Genomic DNA, 22854 nt, shown 5'->3' on the forward strand with positions numbered 1-22854 from the left:
GCTCAAGCTGCCCCCAGGCGAGCAGGGGGCCAAAAAACCCTGCCCCACTTGTCCCAAACTTGAACTAGAACTGCACCCAGTGACACTCCAGCTCAAGTATGACCATCCTGTTGACTCCAGTGATCTTCTGGGCAAGGGAATCTCTCAAGGGGGGAATGGAAGAGGTGAAGCTTATTTTCACCTCTAACCTCTTGAAAAGCACGAGTATGAACAGCTCAGAGGCAGAGAGAGGAGAGGAGAGGATCAGAAAAAGTAGAGTGGCAAGAGGCAGGCGAGTCGAGCTGCAGACATCCGTAGACGCAGAATGGTTAAGGGCTGGAGAAGCCCCTGCCTGCACTCCAGCTCATCCAGCTCTCCATTTCCCAAAGAGGCCACAGAGGCTGGGCCAGAAATCCCCAGCACAAGGTCCACCAGCTGGCTAGCCACAGGTCAGGGCCGTCGGAGGAACAAACACGGCACAAGGACTTGACGTTCCCCCTTCCCTGCAGAATCTCCCCCAAAGTCCCCTAGCTGGCAACAGGGAGCTGACTCCTCAGCCTGAGTCTGCCTGCACACACCAGATCTGTGATTCACCCTTCAGTGGCCTCTCAAAACACAGATTTGCTGACAAAGAGAGAAATCTGTATGCATCTGATCCCTGCCTGTGTGGCTGTGGAGTCCTTTACACACAGCTGTGACAGTATTATCAGTCCCTCGGCTCTGAGGAAGCCAGATCTCTCCTTTTAACTCACTTCGAGGTAGTTAAGGGTCACTTAATAAACACCCCTGATGCTAAGTACCTCCCCAGGGGTTAGTGTCTGATGACCCTGTCCGGGCAATCACACATTCCCGAGGTCAGCGACAATGCGGACTGGCCTACAGAAGGTCTATAATTAGCGACCTGCACTAAAGAGACCCACAGAGACACCCAAAGAGGAACAGAGATGCCAGCAGGAGACATCAGGTGGTGCATCCGAGGACCAAGAGGAGGAAGAGCCCAAAGGACACCAGTGCTAACAGTGTGGCTGGGAGTAGTGGTTCCATCAACTGCTAGTGTGGGATTGGGGAACCGCAGGCATGTAACTTGTCTGCGTCTGGCCTTCCTCGACCGTTAAGACAGAGGTAACAGGACCTACCTCACAGGATCTTTGAAAGGATTCAATAATCAATTTAATACACAGCACAGTCCTTAAAACAAAATTAAGGCCGAAAGCAATGTCAGCCATGGTTGCAGTTGGCATTAAAAAAAAAAAAAAAAAAAAAAGCCATAATAAAAATGTGATTTCTTCTGGGAAACTAGAGAAAGAGGGCCCCAAATCCTGATCACCTTGCTAGAATCCTAAAATACAGAGGAATTCATCATCAGAGGGAGTTTGTCTCCATCAGCCACTCGATTTTATTGACAGCATCTATGTATAAAATCATATTGACAAAGCCATCTTCAAGATCGAGTGGAAAGATGACATCATTACTAACACCGTTAGTAGGGCAGGCCTCCTGCCAGGCTGTGAGCACTGCCCTGGGCCACTCATCCCTGCAGGGCTGGGCATGTCGGCAGAGCCGTGAAGCGAGTAAAGAGAAATCATTTCTTCGGCAACAAGGACAGTGAGGGAGCAGAACAGCAAGGACTTCCCCAAAGCATGCACTCAAGAAACGCAATAGATGCCAGTCACTAACGCTGACAGCGAGAGGGGTCCCGGTCGTCACAGAGGCATCAACACAGGGAGGCTTTTCTGGCCCAAGTTACACGGAGGCAGCCGGCTGCTAAAGGAGCAGACCCTCGTGTCAAAATGCTAGAGTTGGAATCCTGCCTCCGGTGCTTCCCAGCTCTGTGATCTTGGTAAAGCGGCTTAGGTTCTCGGAACCGTGCAGCGTTTTTGTAACAATTAAAACAAGGTAATAGTATATGCAAAGAACTTAAAGCATGTCTGGCACACAGTAAGCACCCAATAAATGCTAGAAAGACAAGAGGGGAGAAAAAACAACAACAGTGACTGACAGTCACGCTTCGGCCATGCTGTGGATGTCCCAAACGCACTCATGCAACAACAGCACCAAAAACAACCCAAGGCCTGCAAAGTTTCCCTTAAAACTCTGGACAGGAAGATACCTGAACACGTACTCTGGCTTCACAAACAAGCTTGCCCTACAGAGTGAAAGGATAGGGTAGAACATGCTCGCAACACAGGGGAAGTGGGAACTGGCTTGTGGAGAGGCAGCCCAGCTCAGGGTCCTAAGAACAGGACTCAGAGATGCATCCACAGTCTTGCTCAACTCCAAGGCACGCGAGAAAGTGCAACCCATGCGACCATAGGAGAGAGTGCCGAGCCCGGACTCTGAAACAGTGCGGAGCATACCGTGGCTGCCAAACCACAACCGCTTCCCCTAAACACCTTCACTACTCGATAATTTTAACACCGGCTTAGGAGGCGACATTCCTCAGCGAGACTCTAACAACCAACTCGTGACAATGACAGGGTAATAACCGTGAAGCTTGTTTAAAGAGCATTGTTACAGAGTCAATCACGCACTCCAAAAACAATTAACTGAAAGGATCTTATCGTCAAGCCTAGGAGTCTCTGTCTGAATTCAAGGGGTCCATAAATTTGGATTGGAAAAAAGAAGTACATCTGTATTTCATGATCCCGAGTGAAATGTAGCATTTTCCCTCAGTAATGAATATAAGCAACACGCCGCACTAACATCAGCCACACCTGTGAGTCTAATAAGAGCTCTATCAATACAACTGTACAGTTTGAAATGTCTCACGATATTGCCTATACTCATCAGGACTTCTAAAGTGGCTTATGGGGAAGGAGCCCTGGCCTGGCAGTGACAGCATATTGGTAGGTGCCCAGCATATATTTATGAATCAATAAACTCAGCAAAACCAAATACAAATAAAACTACAGCCCAAGTATTCCAGACCCGTTTATTCCACAACGTGATTCACATGATGAAATGATGATGGTACAAAAGTACCTGGAAGGGCCCTTGGCAACTGCTTTAAGAGCACACAACACACAAAAGTTGAAGCCAGGGAGGCATGTTTTTACTGCTGGACAGTGACCAGGCGAACTCCCCTGCTCTCTGTAGCAGGGAAAGAGGGGTGTTTGGGGAGCTGGATCAGAGACAGGATCTTGGGCATCTGACACAGTCAATGAAGTGTCCCCTGCTGTCCTCTGCAGCGGAGGGAAGTGAACATACCCCTCCAGCCCAGGTCTACACAGCTAGGCTTTGAGTCTACCCCATCCCTGTCTGCCATGAAACAAAACAAATATTCAGGATTGTTTTTTTTTTTAACATTTATTCATTTTTGAAAGACAGAGACAGAGCACAAATGGGGGAGGACTAGAAAGAGGGAGACACGGAATCCGAAGCAGCCTCCAGGCTCCAAGCGTTCAGCACAGAGCCTGACGCAGGGCTCGAACCCACGACCGTGAGACCATGACCTGAGCCGAAGTCGGCCGCCCAACCAACTGAGCCACCCAGGCGCCCTCCGGATTGGTTTTAACAGAAGTTCTCCAACCAGTGAAGGTGAGTGGCACACAGCTGGCCTCGATGCTGACACTAAGCAGCAGCAGCAAACGCTTCACTCTAGAGACGCAGGGAGGTCTATTCTCCAGGTGGCCTGCGTGAACTGGGCTTGACTTCGGTCTTGCGGGGCAGGAACTCTGTCCTGCTCACTTCCCTGGCATACCAACACTCCATGCACCACAGATCTCTCCACCAGACCTCTCCTCTCCCCCACCGCTACCACCCAGGCCAAGACCCTCTTGCCTGGATGCCTGCACCAGACTCCTCGCCACACCAGTCTCCTGCTTTTGTCTCCTGCCTTGCTGGTCTATTCTCTGTAGAACAATCGCCGTGACACTTGTAAAATGTAAATGGGACCATGTTATTCCCTGCTCAAACCCTCTGATAGCTTCCCATCACATCAGAACAAGGTCCGATCCCCTCCCAAGACCATCAAGGCCTGTGTGACCTGTCCCTGCCCACCCTCACCCTTCTCTCCTCACCCACCTCCTTCTTCCTGTCCTTAAATGCCCTAGTCCGGTCACATCTTCTGGCCTTTTCACGTGCCGTGCTTCCATTGGGTGCTTCCATTCGGTTCTTCCCGGGCTGGATTCCTCACTGCATTCCGGGCACTGCTCTAACGTCACGTCTTCAGAGGCCTTTCTTGATTTGCCTCCCAATATCCAAAGTCACTTGCTACTCCCAAGTTCTACAGAACTTTTCTTATCACTTATCATTACTTGATATTACATTACATAACTATCTGTTTACTGCAATAATTACCAACTCCATTTGTGCAGAAGCTTTCAAATGCCAATGAGCTGCAGGCCTCACCCAAACCAGTAAGTCAGAGTTTCAGGGAATAGGCCAGGCACCTCTAGTCCACAAAATCCCCCCTACGTGATTCTAACTGCAGCAAGGATTCATACTCTTACATCATACTCTTACAGTTTGATTCTCAAACTTTAATATGCAGACAATGCACCTGGGGATGTTATTAAAATATAGACTCAGGGGCACCTGGGTGGCTCAGTCAGTTAAGCATCTGACCTTGGCTCAGGTCATGATCTCGCGGTTCCTGGGTTCTGATTCTCTGTCCCCCTCTCACTCTGCCCCTCCCCTGCTTGTGCTCTCTCTCTCTCTCAAAGATAAACATTAAAAATTTTTTTTAAGTTTATTCATTTTGAGAAAGACAGAGAGAAAGAGAGAGCAAGTGGGGGAGGGGCAGAGAGAGAGAGAGAGAGAGAGAGAGAGAGAGAATCCCAAGCAGACTCCACACTGTCATCACGGAGCCTGATTCAGGGCTCAAACTCACAAAACGTAAGACCATGACCTGAGCCAAAGTTGGACACTTAACCAACTGAGCCACCCAGGCACCCCAAAAATAAGTATTTAAAAAACAAAAATATAAAATAAAATGTAGACTCAATTTCACTAGGTCTAAGGTGGCATCTGAGATTCTACATTTCTGGCAAGCTCCCAGATGATGCTAATGCTGGTCAGTGGACCTTGCTTTGAGCTGCAAGGGTCTAAAACATCACCGTCCAACAAAACTTTCTGCAAGGATGCAAATGTTCTAAATCTACACTGTTCAATACACACGTGACTACTGAGCACCTGAATCTCGGCTAGTACAGTGGAGAAACTGAATTTTTAATCTTAGGGTACCATATTAATACAGATCTAGAATGTATATGCTCCATGAAGGCACCAATTCCTAGAAATGTGGAGCATAAGAAAAGAATTAAGGATCCCTGCAAACTCTTGGCCTGAGCAGCCTCTGTGGATGGGACACTGTGAAAACTCTATCAGAGGCTTAGATGGCACCAGCTCAGGAGTGGATCAGTACTTACCTAGGGCAGGAAGGCAGCCACAGAAGGCCATTCTGAGACACTTCAGTGACCAAAGCATGCGGTAACCCACAGATGACCACCTTGACCTCATGACTCAACCGCACTCCTAACCACAACCCCAGGCACCCTTGACCAATGCCATCCCTGGGCATCCATGATCCTGGACAATGTTAAAGCCCCAGCTCTCACAGTGACTTGGTTTATTGCACTGATTTGTTATAGGATGTCTGCCTCTCCCACTAAGTTGTAGGTTCTTTCAAAGAGGGAACTTACTCCACTTGGTATTCTATTCCCATCACCTAGCACACAGCAGGACTCAATAAATACTGCATGAATGTCAGAGCCTGGACCTTACTGGGAGAATCATTAGTATTTTTACTGTTAATCACAAGAAACAGGGGAAACAATTGGGAGGAGGAGGGAGGATTACATAACAAGAGAAGATCGGTTCCTCCTTAAATGACTCAAAAATTTCCAAACACGTTTTAAGTCCAGATTTCAGAACACAGCATAAATAAGGTGGCCCTGTTTGACCACAAAACCTCATTTCCAAAAACACAAACACACGGGCAAGAAAAGATTATGTCCTTCCGACAACAGATGCAAAATCTACTAGTCTGGGATCTGGAAGAGCCCTCTTCACAAAGGGCTGAGGTTCAGAATCACATTCTTGCCTAAAAAGCACATGGGCCAGGTTCCCACTAGAACTGCTGGGAGGGGCATCTGGCCCCAAGGACAGCAAGGCCCCTGGGAATCTGTGCAGCCCACAGGCTCATTTTACCCCTGCAGTTAGAACCCTGTGCTTGTGACAGCAATGAGATTTCCAAGGTAACCAAGCACAACAGAGTAGAGAATTATGGCCCCGGAAGGAAGCAGATTAAATTGTAATACTTACGAGTCAACATCAAATTTATTTTTAAAACTACATATCTGACAAAAGCCAAATAGGCAAGGCAGCATGGATGGTGTTTTACAGGAGGACTGAACTATCAACATGAATATTCCAAGTACGTCTACAACTTTTTCTTATTCTGAGAATATTTCAAAGTGCCTACAGACTCCAAGAAACGGAGACAGAAATAACCCCCCCAAAAAGGTGGGGGCGGGGGAGAAGCTCACTTCTCAGAGTTATGTCACAACTACTTATTTTTTTCCATTATTTCCAAAAACACAGATTCCATCCAGTTGCAGCAGCAGACTTTGCTAAAAATGTGCACAATAATTACTTCACCCAGAGAAAGTGATCACCAGGCGAGACAACACACTGGTTAAAAAAAAACAAAAAAACAAAAAAAACAAGCATGGGTTAACAAATATAGTTTTCATTCACTTAACTCATTCAACCATTCCTCCGTTTCCTCTACTCTTCCTACCCAACCCCCAGGTAAACCCATGTTGGTGCCAGAGCCCTCAACAGGTTCTACGGATTAACTATGTTGTCAAGCCGTTAGCATTTACTAGACCCGGTGCCTGTCAGAGGCTGTGCTGTATCTTATCTCATTGAACCCTCCCCACCACCCTCTGAAGTACAGAGGTATTGGTATCCAGAACTTAGTGCTGAGGAAAATAAGAAAACGCATCTCAGCCAAGTTCACAAAACTGGCAAGTGGTGGAGTCTGAACTTGAACCCATAACTATCCAACAAATGAGGAATTCAGAGAATTCAGCATCACTAAAAGGGACAGAAGACGGGGGCGCCTGGCTGGCTCAGTCGTGGAGCATGTGACTCTTGAGCTCAACTTCTGATCCCGAAGTTATAAGTTCGAGCCCCACGCTGGGTGTAGAGATTACTTAAAAATCATCTTAAAAAACAGCAACACTTCTGAAAACGGCGTGGAGCCACCTCTTCAACTTACTAGGCTCTATAACCTTGAACAAATTATCCTCTCTGAGCCTCAGTTTCCTCATGTACAAAGCTGCAATAAGGAATAAATACAACAGATGTGATATTCATAGCGCAGGGTAGGGACCCAACAGCTACCAACAACCCAGCTACAGATGTACGTATCCAAAAAGTACATGTCAGTTGTAAAACACTTTTTATCAGACATAACCTACATTGGAAAAAATAAGTTCCCAAAGGTTTATCAGTTTAAAATTAGTTTGCTAATCCCATGACTCATTTATTTAAACACAGGAACAGGGCTTGCAAATTTTAAATTTATTTTATGTTAAATGAGTAATTTATGTCACAAGAGCCACTCTCTGCCTCACTTCAGTATGAAAAGTTAATGCTTGTTGAAAACTGAAATATGTGGGCATCACTTGTTAATGCAACTATTTGGAACAAGTTTTGGAAATGGGAATGAACATTACACACCCCAGGAGAGAGCATTATTTAAAGGAATCTACAGTGATTCCTCAGAGAGTAAACACCTCTCGAATCTAGTTTTCTCACAAATCCAAACTCACGGGCCGCCTGGGTGGCTCAGTTGGTTAAAGCATCCGACTTTGGCTTGGGTCGTGGTCTCTCGGTTCGTGAGATCAAGGTATGTGGAGCCTGCTTGGGGTCCTCTCTCTTCACTCCTCCCTCTCTCAAAATAAATAAACGTTTAAAAAAAAAATCCAAACTCACATATTTCATATCATAGTATGAACAGTGGATTTGCCTAAAGTGAAAAGAGACCTGGGACGCCTGGGTGGCTCAGTCCGTTGAGCATCTGACTCTTGATTTTGGCTCAGGTCATGATCTCACGAGTTCAAGCCCTGTACTGGGCTCTGCACTGACTGCACAGCCTACCTGGCATTCTCTCTGTCTCTCTCCCTCTCTTTCTGCCCCTCCCTCCCTCTCTCTCTCAAAATTAAATTTTTAGAAGTGAAGATAGACTTGTAATGATTTCAATTTTTTCATTTTTGAAAGTTTAACCGATCCGTGTGCTTGGATGGCAACAGGGAGCGAGCTTGCAATTTAATAAAATGACCAAATCCAGTCTCTTTCTAATCTGCTCAGTAACTGAGCTCTCGGGTAATCTCCTGCACAGCATACAAAAAAAAGACTTTGGAAATTACACACTGCAAACGAAAATTAATCAGAGGAAGGGTATGCCAATTTTAAGAGCAATTCCTATTTGCCTAACTCTCCAGCACCTGCCAGTGTTAATAATATTTAGCTGACAAACAGCAGTGGGGAAAAGAAACAGAACTTTACATATAATCGAGCCTTCTTTAAGGCATCGTGTACAAGGCTTCCTTCCCTAAAGAAACACTCAGCTACTTTTTTGGTTGCAATCATTCCATAGACATCATTAATGGTGTATTCTCAAAACAGGATGAAAATGTTCCCCTTGCTTTTCAGCCAGTACTTCTGAAAAAACTTCTCTGGGTCATCTCCATCTGCCTCATTTAAAGCCTTTTTTTTTTTTTTTTTTTTTTTTTTTTAATTCGAAGCCAACATTTTTAAGCCTTGCTGACACAAGTAGATGTGGGATTACAGAACTCACTACAAAAGGTTTACATGCAGCTCTCCTCCACCAAAAAAACAGGAGAGAAGAAAGGAGGGAGGTAGGAGGGGGCCCTAGCTATACTTAAAATATTCAGAATGCTAAATCTATCACTTTTAACTGTCTATGTCTACACAAATATAAATCCCCATTAAGAGAAACATTCTGGGTTTTTTTTTTCCCCAAGCAATTCCTAACAGCAGATGCTCTGCTCAAAGTGGGCAAAAAAAATTAATGGCATCGCTTAATTTAAAAAGCTCTGCCATGACCTCCCCTCCCTCACTCTAGCCCAATCATCTTCTTCTAAAATGCCTGCGATACCCCATTTTAAGGCTGTAACTTGACATTCTGGCCAAGAGAAATTTAATCATCTATTCCATACTGGCACACGTGTGGCTTGTAAACCAGTTACCTATTGCGAGCCAAGCAGAGCGCTAAGCACGTCACACACCGCGTCTCTGACCCTCATAATAGTCCGGGAAAGGATGTATTTATTACTCCTGTTGGCTAGGTAAGGAAAACGAGAGCAGAGAGGCGAGGAGCTACCCTAAACCACACAGCAGCGGGGGCCCTGGACTCACAAACTCTGCCCTACGACGCATGCTGCTTTGACTGTCAACCTAAGCTTGTTCATTCCTGAGGGTTCTCTCCGCAGGATGCGGAGGGCTTACCAGTTAGCACTAGGCATGATGACTTTGCACCTTGAAAGCACTTGATTAAAATCAGGCCTTTTCCAGGCTGATGGGGAGGAGGGCAATCGGGGGGGGGGGGGGGGGGTTCAAGAGGGTGAGACACACGCAACTGGGGGACGGCTATCACACGTCTTCGGATCAGAAGCCCCGGCTCCGCACTCAGCTCCCCGCACTCGGTTGCCGGGCGCGGTGTGGAATGCGGTCAGGCCTTCCCCGCTAAGGTGTGCACACCTTCCCCGGACGGCCGGGGTCCTCCCACGGTCCTCCCGGCCACCCGAGGGGCGGGCAAAGGGGGCCAGGGCTGCAGAGGGGCTCGGAGCACACGGCTGCGCGGCGGGGCGGGCTGCGGGCAGGGGCTCTCCCAGAACAAGTGGGAGGTGGGCGCCGGGCGAAGGCTGGCGAGCCCACCACCCCGGCCGCGGCGGGCGCGGGGGTCCCAGCTCACCGCCCACCCCGCCTTCCCGGCCAAAGTTGGCCGCGGTGCGGGAAACCGCCCGGCCCGGGGCCCCGAGAGGGAAACGAGGGCGGCGGGAGGAGGGGCGGGGGGGGGTCTTAAAAAGGCCCAAGGTAGCCATCAGCCATCTCCTCGGAGCCACCTACACGGAACAAAGGGCTTCTGTGTCGGGCAGGGGTGGCCCGGCCGCGTCCGATTTGGAGGAAAAGAAACTTTTCCCGGGCTGCGGGCGCGGGGGGCAGGGGCGGGGGAGGGCCGGGCGGCGGGCAGGGCGCGAGGCCACCTGAGGCCGGGGCCACCCGCCCCCGCCGCCCGGCGACGCCCGCCCGGCGCCGCTCACCTCCTCGATGGCCGCCACCGTGTTCCGGCACTGCGCGGTGCGCGTGGTGAAGCTCGAGGCCGTGGGCGCCTTGTAGTCCTCATGGGTCTCGGCCACGAATTCCGACACGGAGATCTGGTCCGGCATCGCCTCGGCGCGCGGGCGCGGGCGGCCGGCCGCGGGGGTGCCGCCGCCTCAGCCGCCGCGCGGGCTCCGACCGGCCGCTCGGACGCCGCCGCCGCCGCCGCCGCCGCCGCCGCGCCCGCAGCTCGCCCGGCCGGCGGACAAAGGGAAGCGCCGGGGCGCGGGCCGCCGCCGCAGGAGCCGCAGGAGCCGCCGCAGGGCGCGGGTCGGCCGCCCGCGGGGCCGGGCGGCGGGAGCAGGGGCCGCGCGCGCAGCCCCGCGCAGCTCGGGCCCGGCCGGTCCGCCAGCCGCGCCGAGGGCTCCGCCGCCTGCCCTCCCGAGCGAGCCCCGAGGCGGACGCGCAGAGCCGGCGGGAACTGCCGGCCACCCAGCCGCGGGCCCCGAGCGACTCCCGCGGAGAGGGGCGGGTCCGGGCCGGGGGCGGCGGCCGGCCGAGCGCGGGGCGGGGCGGCGCGGAGGGCCGGGCCGCCAATCCGCGCGCTCGCCGCCGCCGCCGCCGCCGCCGCCGCCGCCGCCGCCGCCGGGAAGCCGAGCCTGCAGGAAGGAAGGCGGCGCGCGCCCCGGCCCGCCGAGCCGCTCGCCCGCCGCCGCGCGCCGCATTGTCTCGGCGTTCGAGCCCCGCGCCGCGCGCCGTGGTTCGAGGGCGCGCCCCCACCCCCACCCCCACCCCGGGCCTCGCGGGCAGGCGGGGCCTCGTCTCACCCTTCCGGGCCCAGCCACAGTCTACCCTCCCCTACCCGGCGCTAGGAACCTTCCTTGGGGTCCCCCCCTAAACCGCGGGGAATGCCCGTCCAGGCGAGAGAGAAAGTGTGAGGAGCTCGCCCCCTGCCGGACGGTGCGCTCCGCCCCCCGCCCGCACTCGGCGCGACGAGTGTCTCCCGCGCCCGGCCGGGCATCACCCGCACCCCACCCCCCCGCCCGCCGCCAGTCTGGGGTTCGGGAACAGTGACAAGAAATGACCATATGGTGATGCTCCCGTGCTCTATGTAAAGTCACCTAATCCTCACGAGCTCACGAGGCACGGAAAGCGAGGGTTATTTGCTTTATATAGAACACGCAGCCGCAGAGCACACAGTGAAGGCCCCGGGGGCGACCGGGGCTTCAAACTCGGGTCCCGCTGACTTCGAAGTCTGGGCGCTGCCGAGCTCACAGGCCCCTAGGAAGTGTCCCCGTCGTGTTTCCGAAAGCTTGTACGAGCCTAGGTCATTCTGCGTTCGTTGGAAATAGTTTTAGACTACCAGACGAGGACCCACCCTGGGAAGATAACTGCATGCCCTCAAGTGAAATTCCTGCAGGAAGTGGAGGGAACCCAGGCAGTGGACGAGAACCTGGGGAAAGAGCCCCTCTTCCTGTGGTTTCAGAGGGGACATGCAACAATGGCAGGCAACTCTCATGCATGACTGATTCAGCACGCAGTTTGAATTCGTACAGATTTTCATGTAACAGCTCTTAAGGAAACTTTAAGGGTTATTTTTAAAAATCCAGAAGCTCCGAAGACACTGGTCAAATGAAATCACACCCTATAACTCTCCGCCAGGCATGTGGCATGGTTTCTGTAGCTGCCAGCAATAAAAGCAAGAGAAACTTTACAAAAACCTTTTGTGCATCTGAAAAGGAGGAAGTGTGAGAGACATTGGAAATTCAATATGTCAGACAAAGCAGCCTCCTGACGCTGCAGGACAGTGGACCAGTCAAACAATCTTTTTTTAAGCTCCCATGTAAGAATTTGCTATATGAGATGGCAGCGTGGGTCAGACGTTATGTATGGCCTTTGGTATTTTAGTAGCATTGCATGTGAAATTTAACTTTCTGAAATAGTGGTATTAGTGGATAGCTTTTATTGCCGCACTAGGCAATGAGTTACAATTTTTAAAACTGTAGCATCTCTGCTCCTGTCTTCCTTTTAGCTGTTTTCACTCTTTTGGTGTCTTTGGTGGGTTTCCTCTATATGCTACTAAGTCTACAATCCAAGTCCTGTACATATTTATGTTAATACATCCTCCCCTACACCGAGCAGACTCTGTTTTCCTCCTCGCTGGTTTTCCAGCTACAGCTTTTGTTTCGTTCTTTGTTGTCACCGGAGAATATTCCGGATAGTTTTTCAAGTCTTGATTTTTAGAGGACTAGTATCCATCAGGCTGTGAGGGTTAAAGAGGAGGAAGTCGTGTTTTTCCCTGGCATCTAGTACAGCATTAACCAGACTGATCAAGACTACTTTCACAAGGACAAAGTTGAGCTTGGTGTTCTTCTCTGCTCTCTTTATATGCAACGCCTGTTCTTGTTTCCTGTAGTTTAATATAACTTTTCAGGTAACGTTACAGGAGACTTTAGTAGCCACAAAAATAAAATTGCAAAGCTGCAAAGCACCATGCAAGTGGTTGGGAGGGCTGGTGGGAAGCAAGTCATTACCAAGTCCTCTGGTGTATAAAATGACCTCTGTGACAGAACACGAAAGCCGTGTACTCTCGCAGACATCCCGGAGAATCGCAGAAAACCTTGCCCTGTGCACAGGCTGGGAATTAAAACAAGATCTGAGCCAGACACAGCTAATGTGCCTCTGAGATTAATATAACGAGAATGAGTAGTTTCCAACAAATAATAATAGAATTAAAGTTGAACGTGGATCAAGAAAACATTACATACATACACGTACATTTTTTTAATGTATGAAGGGAAGACTTTCCGATAACATCATTAAAGGTCTGTATTCCCTCACCAAGAAATTTTGTATCTACATAGCCCTGAAAACCTAATGTTTTAAAAAGCCTTATGGTGGGGTGCCTGAGTGGCTCAGTCAGTTAGGCATCCGACTTCGGCTCAGGTCATGATCTCGTGGTTTGTGGCTTCGAGCCCCACGTTGGGCTCTATGCTGACAGCTCGGAGCCTGGAGCCTGTTTCCGATTCTGTGTCTCCTTCTCTCTCTGCCCTCCCCGGCTTGTGCTCGCTCTCTCTCTCTGTCTCAAAAATAAATAAACATTAGAAAACTTTAAAAAATAAAAAATAAACAGCCTTATTAATGGTAAATCTGACCTGAAATGAACTGACACGAAGCTGTTTATATTCTTATTTCTCCCACTTCATTTGAATAGTTATGTTTTACTACAAAATATAAATGTGCTTGATTATGGAGTATTGCCCCAGACCCCACTGGGGATGACTCAGAATAGCCAGTATATGTGCTTTATTACCATTCTAAAACCTGAAAAGTTCTGAATTCCACACACATCTGGCCCCAGGGGTTTCAGATAAGAGATTGTAGGTTTGTATTACTTAAAAAGAAAAGAAAAAAAAAAAAAGAAAGAAAGTAAGAAACATGGTGTTGGAGGCTTGTCATTTCCAGGGAAGAGGAAAGAAATTGTCCTCTCAAAAGTGACATTTTCAGCAGCCCATTGAGACTGGTCAACAAGCCCGTTTTCCAAAGGAATTTTCTGCCTCCAGTCATTCTCAAGAACCTGGGATTTTTCACTCTCAGATCAAGGTATAAAATGTGTTCTTGACTCTGAAATGTGCTTGAGGGTTGGCTGGTTTAACGCAAGACTTGCCCAGTTCACTTGCTATTAATTTGTGAACAATTACTCTTGGAATGACTAGATCTGTGCCTTAGAAGAATTATGTAGGGCGCCTGGGGGACTCAGTCGGTTAAGTGTCTGACTCTTGGTTTTGGCTCAGGTCATGATCTCACAGTTCAAGAGTTCAAGCCCTGAATTGGGCTCTGTGCTGACAGAGTGGAGCCTGCTTGGGATTCTCTTTCTCTCTCTCTCTCTCTCTCTCTCTCTCTGTCCGTCCCCTGCGGTCTCACTCTCTCTCAAAACAAATAAACTTTAAAAAAAAGCAGGGGGGCTCCTGGGTGGCTCAGTCAGTTAAGCATCCAACTTCTGCTCAGGTCATGATCTCAAGGCTTGTGAGTTCAAGCCCTGCTTCGGCTCTGTGCTGACAGCTCAGAGCCTGGAGCCTGCTTTGGATTCTGTGTCTCCCTCTCTCTCTCTGTCCCTCCCCCACTCACACTCTCTCTCTCTCTAAAAAAAATAAACACTAAAAAATTTAAAAAAAAAAGAATTAGGGTAACAGTGTAATGAAATAAGAGGGAGCATATCCACAACAACCCTTGTGATGTAATATGTAAGTATACATACTCAGAGGTTTCTTTTCTACAGCCTAACAATGGTTCTCCCCGAAACAGTATTACTCAAGGCGCCCACTTATCCCAAAGTAAGAGAAGTCTGAGTACATTTACCACAATGATCTCATCTTGCGCTTGAGAGAGAAAAATTAGCACACAGAAACTATTTTATACTTGAAAACTTAGGTTTTGATATCAGCTTTGCTTCTCTGACTTAGATAAGTAAATTAACCTCTCTGGATTCCGTTTATCTGAAGAATGAAAGAAGCTGGGCTAGCTGAGTTTGAAGGCTCCTTCCTCCTTCCTGCACTGGCCTTCTCCCGATTCCGTGACCCGTGTTTTATGTTAGTTTGGCCACAAGAGAGAAAATGCCACAGGGGCCATATTATTACTGAGAATCTTATCATTGGTCCTAGACTTTTGAGAATGAGCACTGTTTTAGAGGATATTCAAAGCCAATTTTTGAGAACGTTGTCATTTTGTTAAGGTGGAAAATTCAGATGACAAGCTGATATATTCATAGCTAACTTCGCATTAAGATACTTGAGGTCTGGTTTTGTTTTTTGTGTTTCTTGTTTGTTTTTTGTTTTTTTGGTTTTAAGCAGTTTCTCCAGGTGACCCTCCGGTTGGTAAATTGCAAGAGACAGTCTAGAAAAATGAGGTATAGGGGCGCCTGGGTGGCTCAGTCGGTTAGGCGGCCGACTTCGGCTCAGGTCATGATCTTGCGGTCCGTGAGTTCGAGCCCCGCGTCAGGCTCTGTACTGACAGCTCAGAGCCTGGAGCCTGCTTCATATTCTGTGTCTCCCTCTCTCTGACCCTCCCCTGTTCATGCTCTGTCTCTCCCTGTCTCAAAAATAAATAAACGTTAAAAAAAAATTTTGAAAAATGAGGTATAATCGATACTATGCTGGAGCCAGCTAGATCTGATTCCAGAGAGAACAGGCTGGTAGATTTTCAGAAGTTTTGCAAACTGTGGGTTGTACCTCTGTGGTAGAAACACTACTCTAGGGGCGCCTGGGTGGCTCAGTCGGTTAAGCGTCCGACTTCAGCCCAGGTCACGATCTCGCGGTCCGTGAGTTCGAGCCCCGTGTCGGGCTCTGGGCTGATGGCTCGGAGCCTGGAGCCTGCTTCCGATTCTGTGTCTCCCTCTCTCTCTGCCCCTCCCCCGTTCATGCTCTGTCTCTCTCTGTCTCAAAAATAAATAAACATTAAAAAAAATTTTTTTTAAAAAAGAAACACTACTCTAATGGTGTGCTGTTGTATATCTCTTCCCAATTCCCGTTCTCACAGCTTGGAATCGTCCATGGTGGGAGTATTTACAAATGCTAAAAATCAAGGTTTTATTTATTGTTTTGTTGATCGTCTAAACTTAATAAAGTGGTAGAGAAAATGTTAATAACGCAGATTAAAAGTGTGTCGGGTCTATAACCTTTACGTTGTGAGTAGTGAAAATATTTGAGGTAATATTCTTCTAGTATTTTCAGACTGTCACATGATTCAGCGAAGAGGTCGCTCCTGACTGATGCGTGAAGCTACCACATACATCTTCATGGCTTCACTTCTGTGTTATTTGTTAACACGGACAAACTATCAACCAACATTCATGTCAGAACCACACTCATTTATCCACGGCAGGAACAACTGCTTTGCTGGGCTGGATAATCACCAAGCATTTATCCACAGTCTCATTGTGTCAAATCATGGTTGACTTGCAAACACCGTTGGGCCACGAATGCAAGGGTTCGGCCAAAAGTAACGAAAGCTTTCCGTGAGAATCAATTAGCTGCATGGAATTTACAATAAAGAATATTATGTGGGGCGCCTGGGTGGCTCAGTCGGCTGAGCGTCCAACTTTGGCTCAGGTCATGATCTCACAGTTCGTGGGTTCGAGCTCCGCGTCGGGCTCTGTGCTGGCAGCTCGGAGCCTGGAGCCTGCTTCGGATTCTGTGTCTCCCTCTCTCTGGCCCTCCCCCTCTCACGCTCTGTCTCTCTCTCTCTCTCTCAAAAATAAACAAATGTTAAACAAATATAATAAAATAATATTGTATAATTTGTTATTATTTTTCAGTTGGGCGCTACATTTCCTTTATGTCAGCGAAAATTAAATGTATGTGCACACACACATTTTCTTCCAAGAGCAGGTGGTTAAACATTTACCAGCCCACTACTGAGTATAATTGTATCTTCCCTGCCAGGAGGCAGAGAGTTAGACCTTCCCACTCTGAGTCATGCTTATGGGATAAAGCACATATAGGACAAAACCTCAGTAAATTGGACTATACACGCAAGGGCAACTTGTGTTAATAAAAATTATCTTAGAGTAATTAAGAAAATGCTATTTGTTGTTTTCAAGTGCTTAGAACAACACAATTAAGCACCAACAGAGGGTGTGGTCTGCTTTAATGAAAAAGCAAAGAAAGTTTAATTAGCACTCTGTATGTAAATAGATTTTCTAAAGCTTTTACTGAGTGCTCGCAGTAATTTATTTTCTTGAATCAAATCACTGGCTTCCCCCTCCACTCAGCTCCATTTTCAAGCTTCGTAGGTCACCCAGGTGGCACAGATTTCCACTTGTGCCTCAGTTGAACACCTTACCCCTGCCCTGAACAACTCCAACGGTTCCCTATTGGCCACAGGATAAAGTTTAAACTCCTTTTTCCCCCCAGGCTTTTTTCCAGCTTCCTCCACTATTACCTTCTCTTGACCTTGTTCCCACCCAGAGTCTGCAACTATGGCCCAGGGGCCAGATACGGCCTGCGGACTGATTTTATACTGTCCTTGAGCTATATATATACATATATACGTATATATATACGTATATATATATACATACATATATACGTACGTATATATGTATGTATATATATATAACATTCTTAGCTCATATGTTTACTTATTTATTTTGAGAGAGACACAGAGAGAGAATCTCAAGAAGGCTCCTCACCGGTGGCACAGAGCCCGACTCAGGGCTTGAACTCACGAAGTGTGAAATCATGACCTGAGATGAAACCAAGAGTCAGACGCTTAACAACCTGGCCACCCAGGTGCCCCTGAGCTAAGAACAGTTTTGACGTTTCCCAAAAGTAGAAAAATAAGTCAAAAGAAGAACAATATTTTCTGACACATGAAAATGATATGCATCCCATGGGGCACCTGGGTGGCCCAGTCGGTTAAGCGTCCGACTTTAACTCAGGTCATGATCTCGCGGTCTGTGAGTTCGAGCCCCGCGTCGGGCTCTGGGCTGATGGCTCAGAGCCTGGAGCCTGCTTCAGATTCTGTGTCTCCCTCTCTCTCTGCCCCTCCCCCATTCATGCTCTGTCTCTCTCTGTCTCAAAAATAAATAAACGTTAAAAAAAAAATTAAAAAAAAAAAAAGAAAATGATGTGCATCTCAAATGTGAGCATTGATAAAGTTTTATTGGCACACAACCACACCCATTCAGTTGCAACAGACCCTGAATGGCTCACATACCTAAAATGTTTATGGTACAATCTGACCCTTTGCAGAAAAAGTTTGCTGGCCCCATTTTCACCACACTAAACTCCTCATTTTTCCCAACTCGCAGAGGTTTTTTGCAGTAAGTAGTTTGAACATGGTTGTCTACCTTTAATCTCTGTTTCCTGGAGGGCAAGTCCTAGCACAGGACCCACGGCCTTGCACAGGCTTCCCCCCTGCTCCAACCCGTTCACTGAGTCCATGAAGTATTTTCTCACCACAAAACCCTCAGTCTGGAACATCCCTCCCCTTGTTCATCTACCACACTTCTCATCATCCTCCAGGATCAAACCCAAACCTCCTTTCCATGAAGTCTCTCCCTCTCTCTCTCTTTTAATGTTTATTTATTTCGAGAGGGAGCAGGGGAGGGGCAGAGAGAGAGGGAGAGGGCGAGTCCCAAGCAGGCTCCACCCCAGCATGGAACCCAGTGTGGGGCTGGATCCCACGACCATGAGATCACGACTTGAGCAGAAATCAAGACACAGACGCTCAACTGGCTGAGCCACCCAGGTGCTCCCTCCACGAAGTCCCTTTTAAACATTCTAGGCCAAAGGGCAGCTGGCTGGCTTAGTCGGTCCATCTCAGGATCCTGAGTGCAAGTTGGATGTGGAGCCTACTGAAAAATAAAAAAGACATTCTGGACAAAATCAAGCACCTCCTCCTCTGCTCTCAGTCTCTCAAAAATAAACAAATGTTAAAAAAAAAAATTTTTTTTTTAAATGCTTCAGTTCCCCCAAAGTTCTAGGTGCTTCCGCCACAGGAACGTCCCCATTGTATCATGACTAGCACACGGGTTTCCTCGTCTCACTGCTGTCACTAGACTAGACTCTTGGGACAGAGGGGATGTCTTTGTACCTCTAACTCCAAAACACAGGGCGGGCACACAGGAGGTGCTCAGTAGGTGTTAACAGAATTGAATCGCACGTAAGCGCTTGGCTTTCAGCATTGAAAATGAGAGAAGACATATCGACTCAACACACAGAAAACGCAGAGGTGTGAGAGAGAGGAAGGCGGGTGGGCTTTTCCCGCCATGGGGCCTTCTCCGTGGGCTCAAGTCTTCTGTAAAGATATGTTTGTAGGGGGAAATCCGGCATTGGAGAGTGGAGAGGGGATCGTTCTATGACCCGACCGCTTCAGAGACGGAAACGTGCACTTTTCCTCCCTTGCTATGGGAAGGCTTAACCGTGCCAGTGTCGAGATGGCAGTGATGTGGCATCATCACATGTGAGCTGAGGCGCTCCTGTCCCCTCAACCCTTCTGCTGGCAGTGCGGTCCCCAGCCCGGCAGTGTCTACATCACGTGGGGGCCTCGTGGCAGTGCAGAATCCCAGACCTGCTGAAGCAGAGTCTGCACATTAGCAAGACCCCCGGATACGTGTTTGCCTTTTAAAATTTGAGAAGCGTTTGGGGCGCCCGGGTGGCTCCGTCGGTTTAGCATCTGACTATTGACTTCAGCTCAGGGCATGATCTCACGGTTCATGGGATCAAGCCCCGAGTTAGGCTCTGTGCTGACAGCACGGAGCCTGCTTGGGATCCTCTCTCTCCCTCTCTCTTTGCCCCTCCCCTGCTCGTGCTTTCTCTCTCTCTCTCTCTCTCTTTCTCAAAATAAATAAACCTTTAAATAAAATTTGAGAAGTGTTTTTAATGGGCAAGGATACACTGCTTGGCTTTCCCATCCCGTCAGAAGCCCAATATTCCAAATTATGTAATCTCTACTGTGCTGGAGGGACTTGGTAAAACCCAGAGGATTGAGGTTCTTTCCAATCCTGAGATTTATGAAGGTTTCTTTCAGTTCTGAGCACCGCTCTATAATACACTCTCTAGTTGCTGCCGTATTGCATGGCTCAGTAATTCAACTAATATTTCCCAGCTACCTTCTCTATGCCCAGCACTGTCCCCAAAACTAAGGTGTAGCAGTGGACTAGCCAGAGAAGGTCACTGCTGTTATCAAACTTAGATTCTAGCAGAGAAAGATAGTAACAACTTGCATAAAATTGTTTCTGGGGTGCCTGGGTGGCTCAGTCGGTTAAGCGTCCGACTTCCGCTCAGGTCATGATCTCGCGGTCGCTGGGTTCGAGCCCTGCGTCGGGCTCTGTGCTGACAGCTCGGAACCTGGAGCCTGCTTCGGATTCTGTGTCTCCCTCTTTCTCTGACCCTCCCCTGTTCATGCTCTCTCTCTCTCTCTCTCTGTCTCAAAAATAAATAAATGTTAAAAAAATTTAAAAAATTAAAAAAAAAAAATCATTTCTTGTGAGTCCCCTTGACAGAAATGGAACAGGGTGATGTAACAAAGACTATCCAGGGTGTGTGAGGAGTTGTTACATTAGAGAGGGCAATCAGGAAAGACTTCTTGGAGGAAGTTGCATTTGAGCTGAATCCGGAAGAGAAGGAGCAGGTGAATGTCAGTTAGAGAGGAGCGTATAACAAAGGAACAGTCAAGTCCCTACAGCAGGAACTAGGTGGATTTAGAGAAAGGTCGGAGAAGCTGGGATGTTGTGAGCAAGAGAGATAATGTAAGATGATGCTGGAGAAGTGGGGGGAGCCAGATCACATAGGGTAATCTTTGTAATTTTCCTACATGCAGAGGCCTGGCAGGGTTGCTTTATCCCTAAAAATAAAAAAGATCATTTTGGCTGCTCTTGGGAAAATGAATGCAGAGGGGCAAGAGTAGAGGCAAAATAGGTGGATAAAACATTAATTAGCAATATATACAATGGGCTTCATCAAAATTAAAAGTGTTTGTGCTTTAGTAAAGGGTGCCTGGGTGGCTCAGTCGGTTGAGTATCCACCTCCTGGTTTCTGCTGGGGTCATGGTCTCACGGTTTGTGGGTTCGAACCCCACGTTGGGCTCTGTGCTGACAGCCAGGAGCCTGCTTGGGGTTCTCTCTCTCCCTTTCTGCCCCTCCCTCGTGAGAGCTCGCTGGTGCACACACACACACTCTCTCTCTCTCTCTCTCGTTCAAAATAAATACAAATAGAGGCACCTGGGTGGCTCAGTCGGTTGGGCATCTGACTTCAGCTTGGGTCATGATCTCACAGTCTGCGAGTTCGAGCCCCGCATCGGGCTCTGTGCTTACAGCTCAGAGCGTGGAGCCTGCTTCAGATTCTGTGTCTCCCTCTCCCTCTGCCCCCTCCCCTGCTCATGCTCTGTCTCTCTCTGTCTCAAAAATAAATATAAAAACATTAAAAAAAAACGAAAATAAATAAAAATAAACATTAAAAAAACCTTTTGTATTTCAAAGGACACATCAAGAAAGTAAAGAAAACACACAAATTGTGGGAAAATATTTGCAAATATCTGATAAGGGACTCATATCTAGAATACATAAAGAACTCTTACAACTCATGGGGTGCCTGGGTGGCTCAGTCGGTTAAGTGTCCGACTTCGGCTCAGGTCACGATCTCACGGTCCGTGAGTTCGAGCCCCGCGTCGGGCTCTGTGCTGACAGCTCGGAGCCCGGCGCCTGCTTCGGATTCTGTGTCTCCCTCTCTCTCTGCCCCTCCCCCGCTCAAGCTCTGTCTGTGTCTCTCTCAAAAATAAATAAACATTAAAAAAAAAAAAAAGAACTCTTACAACTCAGAAACAAAAGACCAACCAATGAAACGATGGACAGAGACTCTGCATAGACATTTCTTCAAAGGAGATATACAGATGGCCATAAAACGCATGAAAAGCTATTCAATATAATTAATCATTAGGGAAATGCAAATCAATCCACAGTATGATACTGCTTCCAACCCACTAGTATGGCTGTAATAAAAAAGACAGACAGTAACAATGTTGGTGAAGGGGTGCGTGGGAGGCTCAGTCGGTTAAGCGTCCGACTTCAGCTCAGGTCACCATCCCACGGTTTTTGAGTTCCAGCTCTGCATCAGGCTCTGTGCTGACAGCTCAGAGCCTGGAGCCTGCTTCGGATGGTGAGGGGGAATCTGTTCCACGCATCTCTCTGAGCTGCTGGTGCTTGGTGGCAACCTTTGGCATTCCTGGGCATACATACACATCGCTCTCATCTCTGTGTCCACAGGTGCTCATCTTGTGTGCACGTCTCTGTGTCCAAATTCCCCCTTTGTATTAGGGCATTGGTCATGCTGCAGTCAGGACCCACCTACTCCTATACGACTATATGCATAACCTCCAGTATGATCGATCATATGGACAGTGTTCCTATTTCCAGATAAGGTCACATTCTGATGTACCAGGGAGGGACACAATTCAGTTCGTACAACAGGGGGGTATTATTCGGCCATAAAAAGAGATGAGGTACTGATACAGGCTACAACATGGATGACCCTTGAAAATAGGTTGAGCGAAGGAAGCCAGACCCAAAAGGACACATAGTGCATAATGCCACTTACACGAAATGTTCAGACTATAGAAATCTATAAAGGCAGAAAGTAGATGAGTGGTTGCTTACGGATGGGAAGGGGATCTGGGAATAGGGGAGGTGGTAGTTAAAGGGCACAGGGTTTCTTTTTTGGTGTTGAAAATGTTCTGTAATTTATTGTGATAAGGGTTGCACAACCCTGTGAATACACTAACGATTATTGAATTGCACACTTTCAAAGGTTGAATTGTAGGGTATGTTAATTGTATCTCAATAAAGCTGTTACCAAGACTAAACACAAGTTAGGGTTACAAAAAGTGTTAAAGACTGGGTGGTTCAGTCGGTTAAGCGTCACCTTCAGCTCAGGTCATGATTTCACGGTCCGTGAGTTCGAGCCCCGCATTGGGCTCTGTGCTGCTAGCTCAGAGCCTGGAGCCTGCTTCCATTTCTGTGTCTCCCTCTCTCTCTGCCCCTCCTCTGCTCATGCTTTGTCTCTCTCTCTCAAAAATAAATAAACA

The 22854-nt window shown here is 48.1% G+C and overlaps 1 protein-coding gene across 4 annotated transcripts in view; it reads right to left on the reverse strand.

Moving 5' to 3' along the window:
* Positions 1-10462, reverse strand: part of ASAP2 (ArfGAP with SH3 domain, ankyrin repeat and PH domain 2) — a 171365-nt gene extending 160903 nt beyond the window's left edge. For all 4 annotated transcript variants that reach the window (XM_042933708.1, XM_042933707.1, XM_042933706.1 and 1 more), the window contains exon 1: positions 10275-10462. In XM_042933708.1, coding sequence (XP_042789642.1) covers positions 10275-10400 — 126 coding nt within the window. In that variant the 5' untranslated portion in view covers positions 10401-10462. The remainder of the gene's footprint in view (positions 1-10274) is intronic.
* Positions 10463-22854: the final 12392 nt, after the last annotated feature.

This window comes from Panthera leo, chromosome A3, assembly GCF_018350215.1.
Source record: "Panthera leo isolate Ple1 chromosome A3, P.leo_Ple1_pat1.1, whole genome shotgun sequence".
Classification (NCBI taxonomy): domain Eukaryota; kingdom Metazoa; phylum Chordata; class Mammalia; order Carnivora; family Felidae; genus Panthera; species Panthera leo.